Here is a 10683-nt window from a genome sequence, read left to right as displayed (position 1 = left end):
TCATGACCTGAGCTGAAACCAAGAGTTGGACACTTAACTGACTGAGCCACCTAAGCGCCCAGTTTTAACCAGTTTTATATAGATTTTGGAGCAAGGCGGCTTGAGTTTGTAGCCTGACTCTCCTCCCTAACAGCTGTGGGGTCTTAGGCAAGGGGCTTCCCTCAGTCTGCACCTGAGTGTTCTCATCTATGATTTGAGGATAAAAACAGGACTGGCCTTACAGAGTGAGTAGGACGATGAAGTGTGTTAATATTGTAAAGGGCTTAAAATGACGCCCAGCAAACAGTATGTGTTCCACAAATGATACTTATCATTGGCGTATTCAATTAAGCAGAAATGCACACAAACGTCTTTAAGAGAAGCACTTGATAAAATACTTTAAAAATAAGTTTATTATAACTAACGAATATAAAATCTGACAGATGTTTTCAAACATTTTTGCCAAAAAAGTAAAACCCTCCCCACAAAATATAGAGTAAGGACTCGGACAGAGTTTTACATGAAAACTAAACATGAAATTCTCATTCACTGGTTGGTCCCCAATGGCTCCAATACATTATTCTAAATAAAGGCCCATTAAAATTAACAAACCAACAAACTACTTGACACTTGCTTTCTACTGTCATTATGCCGCTCATTCAAAATGCTTTAGGACAAGGACAGTTAACACAGACTGCATGTGACAGGTATTCAGAGTGCACAGATCTATGAGACCACAAACACTCGCGATAAGAATACTGGGGCTGGAATTCAACACTGACTTACAAAATTAACCCAAGGAAATCTATGTACATTGTAGCCTTTGGCATCTGGTCTAATGTTTTTCTTCTTTATAGAGACATCATTTTGTCCAATCTACTAACCAGATTAAGTCAACCTTAAATGCACGTCTCATCTGACACAGATTGTCCACAGCCAATTTCACGTGAGGTAGTTGGGCTGTTTACTGACATTCTAGTGAAACTATCATGACACTGGGGACTCAGACATCAAACATGCCACGACACTGGCTCATTAGCCTTCTGGAAGCGACAGAATACTTCTATCACCCTTCTTGTCATCCCTGAATCCACCACACCTTTGGAGAGATACGTACACAGGAGTCTGTGACCTCATCCGTTTCGCAAGGGGTGCCAGCCATCCCAGGGTGGTTGCTGTTTATAAAGTTCAAGGAAGAAATACTGACCACACTTTAAAATCTATTAGAAAGAATGGTGCTTAAAACAAGCAGGATCTCTTTCTTGGGTTCTCATATAGCTTAGCAGAAAACACCTGTTCATTCTGAAAGAGAAGTGATTAAAAAGGGTAACCAGAAAAATCTTGCAAACTTTTGCATTACAGAGTCGTAGTTTTGTTGTTGTTGTTGTTGTTGTTGTTGTTCCTTTTAATGAAAGGCTATATAAAAACAGTGGGGGAGAAAGATCAATGCATGCGTCAACCATACCGCCCCTGATCACTGAACCATGCCCTGGAGTGCCTTAGTGCGGCAGTGCAACAAGGAATCATGCAAATGGTCTCTGTACACACGACTACTGGCTGCGACAGGAGGGGGCCGGGAGTGTTTGCAGAGACGGTCTAGGGAACAGGATGTTCGTGGAATTGTTGAATGATCCCTAACAACCTTGTAATTGATAAGCAGTCTTAAAATACTGTTAGACAGCTACTGAATATCTTTTTATGTCATTATTATGAAAGCCCTGAGTAAGCAACTGCAGGTTACAAAGGGACGTCCAGAAGCAGAACGTATTTCCAAATAAAGCCCTCTATAGACACCTCACACGGACACAGATTTACCATACACGCTGATGCTGATGTACAGACCATACCACATCACAGAGGGCATCTGATGTCAGGCCCTCTACCACCAAGCACATCAGTTAAGCTCACAGAATGATAGCTTAAAATATACTTTACTTACAAATTCCAAATCTAAAAATGTAAAAAAGGTTGGTTGTCTACCTTAAAAAAAAAACACACACACACACAAAACATCAGAATAGGAAGCTGAAGAGTTGTAAAACCCAGGACTAAAACCAGAAGCAACTGATTTTAATCAATGATTCAGAAATGCACCATTAAGTAACCAACTGCTTGTGGGATGCAGTCGTTTAAATAGAAAAAAACATAAAAATAATTTTCTTTCTGAAAGTCGCCTCACATCACCTTATATTGTTCATGAACATCTGACTCACTGCTTAAATGACGTTTCTTCACATATATGACTTTCATCCTCAGACTAAGTCTCCTTAATACGATGCCTCTTACTTAAGAAATACTGGTTCCTACCATGCATTTTTCTTAATTAAAAGCACTGTTGTGAAAATGTAAAGTTGAAAGCATTAACTTTTGGGACATCTACATTATGTCCAATTAAGAGTCAAAAAGAGAAGCCCACATACTTCCCCAGCAGCGCTCAACGGAGAGGGCATTTGCTGCACATGGTGCTACCTGCTTCCCAGCTACATGTGGGAATGGAGGGTCTTTAGAGAAGCTCCCGAAGTCCAAGAGAGGAACAGAACCCGCACTGACTGGACACCTCACCTTGGGCTAGGTCTGTACTGGGTGCCCCGCATACGTGTTCGGGGATGCTGTGGGGATGCTGGGGTGGAATAGCTAAGACGGGGCATGAATTTGGTGCTCGGATCTGGTGCTCGGAGGGGGCTCTGCAGGCAATCTTTCATAAGAGAAAACAGGAGAGGGAAGCAATGAGGCTGAATTCTGAAGTTCAGATACCCCTTTGCGTGCAAACTGACATTTGAGGAAGTTTTATGTTCAGAATGACATGCAAAGAGTGATGACAAGGTGCCCCAAGCCACCACTTACACATCCTAATGAACACTGCCTTTCCAAGTCCAGTTCCTGGGGATGGAGATGTTCCACATCCTGAGAGCCCTGCTTCCAGAACCCCCTACAGGGCCGGATCAAGAGCTGACGAGAGAACCATCTCCACCTCATAGTCATAAGTTGGTTTTGCCCCCAAAAGGTATCCTTCTCACTTAACATTTTTCATCAGGATTAGCTATAACGAATCAAATTTACTTTCAAAGGACAAAAAACTTGCCATCGCTGAAAGGATTTTGTTCCACTGGACAACTACACATCGATCCCTCCTACATGTCAAGTCTGGCTTCTCCTGTGGGAAGAAGTGCGCATATGATGAAATTATGTATTTGCAAGCACTTTGTAAGGATTATCCAAATGTTACTTAATAGCTTCTACTAATTCCTAGAAGACAAATTAACCTTTTTCTTCCAGATCTCTCTAAAGATTACTCTAAAAAAGGACTCCTAAAAATGTTTCGAGGAACGAAAGCAAGGTGATTCCTCTGTCCACAGGCAGACTAGTGTTTTCATCTCCTCTCACTGTCTGGGGGGAAGAAAGCTGAGATGTTCCAGAAACCGTGGAGGATCATGCAGAAAAGGTCTTAACTATCTTTTCTCTTTGTTCCCATCTTAGGCGATACCTGCAGATTAGTACTTGAAATAGAAGCTAATGCCATAGCTCCAGGAGGAAGCTCTGACTGTGCCAAACCTCAGGCCAAGTTGAATTTATCACCTAGTATATCACCTAATCTAAGCTGTTATTTAGGACCCCCAAAGCTTTATACATCTCAGGCAAACTGAACACACTCCAGCGAGGAAGATACCTATCAAAAACCTTTCTGCAGGGGTGGGAAAAGAGGGAGTACAAAATATAACCTGTTCAAGTTATTCAAGCTACCCTGATCTGGGCTCCCAAGGATCCTAGATAATACTAAACTCTTCTTCCCCAGAAAACGGAAGTCTATAAACCAAGGCAGTACCTAAATACATGTAAAAGGGCGATGCCGAGCAGCTTGCTTTCTGTGTATACCGGGAGCCTCGGTGGCCAATCTGTGGTGGTTTTGTGTGCCTGCCCCTTTTCCAAGAGCCCACAGAGTTCACTTGAGGTGACGGGGGGCAGCAGCAGTTGCTCAGGATGGAGACTTATGGTCTCCTGCGGACATCCTCTCCCAACAGCATAATGCCTAAAGTGTCCTCATTCAAGGTTCAAGCAAAGACTGGCTAGGTTAAGGACAGGAAGTCTGAATTATCCTCTAGTTCTGCCACCATACTCACACTAACCAGAGGATATCCCCGCTAACTACTCGTGGGAGTGGGGGGAAATGACATACCCCACTTGGCAGTTGCCAACAGCAAGTGCTAAAATACAAAAGAATCAATATTATTTTAGCACCTTTTCCCCCAGCCTTAAAACATTCATTTTTCTAAGTTTAAGCATTTTCCAAAGGTCCTTAGTGAGTGGAGTACCTGTTTCATTAACCTGGGCTAAGTGAATGCCAATTTGTTTAAGGACAAACAAAAGACAAAATCAAAACCCCTCTCTATGTCAGTCTCTGCCTAAAGAGTGGGTTCTCTTTGCCCTAGGAAAAGTATCATCTTAGGGGCTGCTCAGGTAGCATTCACCTGCGTCCTTTGAAGGAACTCACGTTCTACTCTGGGGCACTACCTCCTGCTGGAACTTCTCTTCTAGCTACTAGAAGGAAGAGTCCCCGGTGGGGAAGCCACCATGACTTCCCACCCATGCCCACTCTTGGCACCTTGACCTACTAGAGATTCCTGGTATCACACACTTTTCAGGAGAATGCCTACCCAGGGTTGCTGGATCCAAGTTTAAATCCCACCTTTAAATCTGGACACAGTCCCAAAGCTTTTGAGATTGATGAGCAACTGTCTTGGGCTTGTTGTGCGCTACTGGCGGCTATACCAGGATTGATCATTTTGCACATTCGGAACTGTGGTCTCCGAATGTGATGCCGAAGCCTGCTAGCTGGGCGCTGAGACCAGTTCAATCAAGAAAACTGTGAGCAAACTTGCTCCATTTCTCGCTCTCTCTTTAACTATTGTATTTCAATGGAAATACAATTTCCATTTTTGGGGGGAAAAAAGGGACCTATCATTTAGTTCAGGTGGAAGATGGGGAGTCCTGTGAACTAGAATTTAAACTAGAATTTAATCTTGTGGTTCTTCAACCCTGGGTGCAAAAGAATCACCTCTAAATTTTATTCAAATGCAGATTCCTAAGTCCTACCCCCGCTATTCTGGTCCTTCAGGTGGGGGTAAAGCCTGGAAATTTGCTTTCTTTTTTTTAATTTTAAAATTTTTTTATAAACATATAATGGGGAATTTGCTTTTTGAAGGAGTACTCCATGTGATTTTGATGCAGAGGTGGTCCAGATCACACTCTGGAGTGACCCGCATCTCTCGTTAGAAGCTGTGTGACTGTGAGCAAATCCCTCAACTTCCCAACCTTACTTCTGAAATGGACAATAAGCTTGGATGTCAGTTTCACTGTAATGTCCAAGTCAGATGATGCCTGGGAAAGCATGCTGGCAAAGCACTGAATAGGGGTCATCTCGGGTGACAAGCTGCGTCACTGCCATGCTGTCCTCCACCGTGGGGTTGGGTATAGGAGATGCAGTTTCCCCTCAGATAAATAGGGATGGCACTCCTTGTGTCTTCCTCCTTCCATAGGGACAGGCCCACACCAGTGCCGCGGACACCCGGACGACACAGGCTCTTCTTGCTGACAGAACCATGAAGAAGAGGATTCTCTGAATGTCTAGGAATACCAGATTCCACATTTCAACAGCTTCCACAAAGTGACTGAGCTTCCCCCCAGTTTTTAGTCTAAGTTGACTGAAGCACTGGCTATGTGTTGTAGTCCTTGATACAGTATTTGCTCATTTTCAGCTTGGGTTTGGGAGGCCCATTAGAACTAAAGGGTAAAAATAAAACACAATACCGACAAATTAATTTGTTAAATCTGCTCTTACACTTGCCGTTCAAGTCTAATATTAACAGCTATGATTTGGTTTCCAGGAGGCCCTTTGAACTGAAATATATAGCACCTTGATTTTTAAACACACAAAAGACATATATGCATTTAAAAAAATTATATATAAAAGCACTAGGCTTTGCCTCCTTCTCTCCATCCCAAGGAAGGGGTTGGAGAGGGCTGAAGCTGCTGCTGAAATTAAGCAGGGCAACAAAACACTTTAGCAGACTTTATTCCCTGAAGTTAGGAGGCGGCGCGGTCCTGCCGACGTCATACCACCTCGTCAGACTCCAGTCCGTGGACCTCGTATAAAGTGTCCAGGATCGCCAGCTGCTTTTCCATGGCGGGGAGGTAGAGGCTGAGGTCCCTCTGCATCCCAACACTGAAGGCTGCTTTCTGGTGGTCGCCCTCCTTTATGGTTAATGCGGCGACAAAGTCTTCATAGGATGGAGCCGCCCTCAGAGCTAACTGCAAAAGAGCTGCCCATGAGAATCTCGCAGCACGGCTCCCGCTACCGCCCAAGTGCACACATGCACACACACTCACACGTACACAGAGAGGGCACAGCAAGAGTAAACCAGCAGAATACACCCTTCCAATCCATGCACATTTCAATCACCAACACAACCGATTCTAAGGCTGGAAGAAGCAAGCGTATACTTGGGCCATCCTGGGGATGAACGACGCCAACAAATCAGGGAATGCTGAGAGAAAAAAGAGTTTGAGAAAAGCCCCCTCCTCATGCATGGTGTGATCCAGACTATTCTCTTGGCGTCCTCAGAATCCACCTGCATACATGTTGCTCCCACAGTCGTGTTCCCACGTGGCCAGGCTTCCTGGGCATCTCATTTGTGTCCCTCCTCCAGATAGGCTTCTTTGCCTATCTCCCCGCATGGATAATATTTCCTCTGCACCCTTGAATATCTTCTAAAACGGAAGGGAGCTCACATTTGTTGTTTGCCAGTGCACCGACGCTGTGGCATATTTGACCCCAGTTAATGTGTATAAGGACCCTGTGCAGTTGATATCCCCCTTTTACAGATGAACATTATACAGCTAATGAGTGTCAGGACCAGGATCTGAACTTAGGAGCGACTCTGTGTTTTTCCACCACGTTGCCACACCAAACCACTTCCCCGATGGAACGGCTCCTAGACTCTGGATAGCTCTCTTCCCTTTGCAGGCCAGCTCTCCCCTAAGCCTGCCAAAATCTGCTGTCTGGGATCCACCAGACTGGCGCTGCTGACAGTGCTGGAGACTATGGAATCTTGAATTAATTACTCCACACTCTTTCTTAAGCTTCCTTATTCTTTAAAAGTCTTTGAGAATCGAGCCACACCCCCTTTTTGCAGCTGGAGAGTGCCTGGCATGATCTGGCAGTGGTCAAAGCACAGGCTTGGATGAAGGAGACGTGGACTTGAATCCCAAACCTTTCCCATGTTAGCCTGAGAAATTTAAACAAGCTCCTTAACCTCTTAAAACCTCCATTTCCTCATCTGTAGAAAAGGATTGGTACCAATTTTCTTATTTGAAAGATTAATGGAATATGTATCACATATTCAGCCCACTTTATGACATGTACCAAATACTCAAATAATGGTAGAAGTACATGGGAGAGAGCAGAGAATGAAAGGAAGGCGATTATGTAAAGAATAATATGACAAAATTTCCTAGAACTGAAGGATATCAGTCTTCAGATTTAAAGACCTACCCAATGCTCAGCAAAATGAATGATAAAGACTAAAAGGAGAATATCATGAAATTTTAGAATGTAGGGATAAAGATCCTGGAAGCATCCAGAAGGGGATTCGGGGGCAGTTTATATACAATGGAACAGGAACTAGAATGTCATCAGAGTCTACGGTAACAACAGTAGAAGCTAAAGGACAACAGAGGAATGCCTTCAAAATTGAGAGAAAATTATTATTAACCTAGAATTCTATACGAGCCAAAGCATCACTCTAGAAAAGTGCAGAATAAAGACATTTTCAGGCATGTAAGAACTCAGAAGTTTAGCTCCCTTGTACCACTTTTAGGAAGCAACTAGAAGACACAACTAAAACAAGGGAGAGAATCAAGAAATAGGGAAGTAATAGAACCTGTGAAGTTAGTGTGAGATAGAGATTCAGCACAGGAAAACTTGTAAAGAAGAGTTTAATGCATAGCAGTACAATAGGCCTGAATAGCTAATTAAGATTGGCATTGAGTTTAGAAAGTTCTGGAAGGGAAGTCTCCAAGAAAAAAAAAAGCAACACAGGTAACATGATACATCTATGGGTTCCGAATGATGGTGATTTGAGAGATTTGATAATGCAGGGGAAAATATAAAACCTGTATAGGAAAAAAAGACCCATAGAATTTTGGCTCATCTTCATCATGTTAACTTGTGATATAATTACATTGGGAAGGTAGAGCCAGGGGAAGGGAGACAGTGATAGTGAGGTCAAAGAAAGCTAAATTCCAATAATAACAGAAAGTCAATCTTAATGACTAAAATGGATAAGGCCAAAAAGAACAGCAAACATTGTTAGGATTTTGGAGGCACTGGAGAAACAGTTACAGTAGTTGAAAGTGGCAGCCTCTTTGGAGTGAATCTGGGAAGGTATGGACAGAAGGTAGGGACGGCTCTTTTTTGTTAAAACCTTTTTGAACTTTTTGATTAAAAAAACAAATCAAGCTCTCTGCACATGTATTTAGGTACAATATAATCTGTGAAAAGTTTTCTCAAAAAGTATTTCTCAAAGGTTCCTAGGGGTCTGTGATGCAGCCAAGCCTACTTGGGAACCAGTGATTGAACTCAACTGAGGAGGAAACCAAAAAGGTCAAACGACAAATGGTTAGGACGCGTGCCAGAGTTAGAGCCTGGCCTGGGCTTCCATCCTGTGCACTGCAACCGTCCTGTGAATTACAACGGCCTGAAGATAAACGTTCACTTTTTGGCTGGTAAATGACTCAAGTTCCTGGAGTGAAAAAGATGTTTCCCTGAGCAACTGAAAGCAGTTAATGACTCTGCCCCCCGCTGATCACTTAGCGCACTGGGAAACAGTACGCTTTCTACAGTAGGAATGGCTTGCAGAGTAACAGGAGAGGGGCTCCAAGGGCCAATCTAGCTCTTCTATGAATACGGCTGTTGGCAAATGCTCAACCTAACCTATTTTCTTAGAAACCAGCAACTATTAAAAACTATTGGCAATAATATCAAAAGCCTTCAGAATGTTCTTCCTTTTTAACTTTGGGTTAAAGTTTCTTTGTCTATGACAGGGTAAGTAAGAAAACACACTTTGCAACTATGAGATTACTAACCGTACGTAAAGCCCTTAAAACACAGCTGGTGCATCATGGTAAGTGCTCAAAATTCTAAGTTCTAATAGTTCTTGGTATTAGACATAACAATTCCACTTCTAGGAACCTATTTTTAAAAAAAATGCATGTAAATGAATGCTGTTGTATTTGTAACAACAGACTTGGAAATAGCTTAAACTTCTAGCACAGAGGCCTGGCAAATAAATCACGGTACCTCCATACTAGGGAAATATTATCCAGTCACTAAAAATAATGATTTTCAAAGACGCTTATGGCATTTAAAAATGGCCCATGATAGAATCTTTAAGTGGGGGGAAAATAATACAAAAATTGTACTACGAGGTAAATATAAAAAAAGTACATACACATACAGAGTATACAAAATAATTTTACAAATGTAACATGTAGATATAAAAATATAAACACCTATAAAGAGACATATATTTAGATAAATATATAAAATTAAATAGAACAATATTAAAAGAATATGTCAATATATATAAAAATAAAAGCTAAGAAGGTAAAACACAAAAATGTTTAAAATGGTTATTATGGAGTGGTGAGACTATGGACATTTAATTTTTTCTTTTATTTGTCCATGATTTCTATATTTTTAAAATGAGTCTAGATTACTATATACTGGGGAAAATGCTATGAATTGAAAAGTCCTCTTAGAGACTCTTGGTTATGTTGAATGTTCTGCTACACTTGCATTCTTGTAGGCAACATCTCTTGGATCATTACTATTTGAGGATTAAACTCTGACTTCTAGACCACAACAACAGCTACAACACCACATTTAAGTTTCTTGCGAATAGGGCAACTCAGTGTTTTTATGCTCTGTCATCTCAGCGGAAGCGGGGTTTCAGGCACCCCCAAGCAGTCAGGGTTGTACCCAATTGGGTACCCAGTGTACCCAATTCCTCAGCGGAGAGCAGCGACGTGGGGGATGCGCGCTGCCAACAGCAGAGCTGGGTTTACGCCCGGGACTCGAGTGAACAGTTCTGAGCTTGCAGAACGGTGAGAGTACATCCTGAGGATTACCAACGAGAATGAATGTGGAAGTACCTCGCACTGTGCCTGGTACACAAAGGTGTGCGCCAGCCAAGCGGCAGCTCTGGTGAGGATTCTGACTGGCGCACAGAAGGCAAGCGTGAGCCCTCCGCAGCTGCCTCTGCGCTGGCTCTGGCTGGAGTGAGCGCTGGGGTGTGGAGCTAGTCATTGCCACGCCCTCAAAACACATCTCATGTCACTACAGCTTATTTCTTCCACAGTCAATTCTTCCCCCGTTCTTTACCTACCCCCTAATAAATCATAACCTAAACAGTTCTCATTGCAGGCAAATAATGTCTCTTATCCTTTAAATTAGTGAAAGACATGTGCAAGGTTATTTCTACCTTATGACTGGCCACGGAACACTCACCTTGGGCGGTGTTTCTAGTGTCCGCTACACAAGGCTCTACCTTTTCACAGCTGTACCTAAGGCTGACCTCTCCTGAGATGCTGGGAGAATCACAGAGCATTACTGCTGGCATAAAGGCGCCCTCTACTCCTGCTAAAAAA

General features: G+C 42.8%; 1 protein-coding gene across 2 annotated transcripts in view; it reads right to left on the bottom strand.

Moving 5' to 3' along the window:
• Positions 1-374: 374 nt before the first annotated feature.
• Positions 375-10683, bottom strand: part of PLEKHA8 (pleckstrin homology domain containing A8) — a 56285-nt gene continuing 45976 nt past the window's right edge. Inside the window, exons 14-15 of one of the 2 annotated variants that reach the window (XM_044246308.1) lie at positions 6097-6285; positions 375-5757 (exon numbers count right to left, since the gene is read on the bottom strand). In XM_044246308.1, the coding sequence (XP_044102243.1) occupies positions 5752-5757; positions 6097-6285 (195 nt within the window). In that variant the 3' untranslated portion in view covers positions 375-5751. Of the gene's footprint in view, positions 6286-10683 lie in introns of both variants that reach the window. The other variant, XM_044246307.1, reaches the window with a different exon arrangement.

Source organism: Neovison vison, chromosome 4, assembly GCF_020171115.1.
Source record: "Neovison vison isolate M4711 chromosome 4, ASM_NN_V1, whole genome shotgun sequence".
Lineage (NCBI taxonomy): Eukaryota > Metazoa > Chordata > Mammalia > Carnivora > Mustelidae > Neogale > Neogale vison.
The sequence above is the reverse complement of the archived record's forward strand: the minus strand, read 5'-3'. Positions and strand labels throughout refer to the sequence as shown.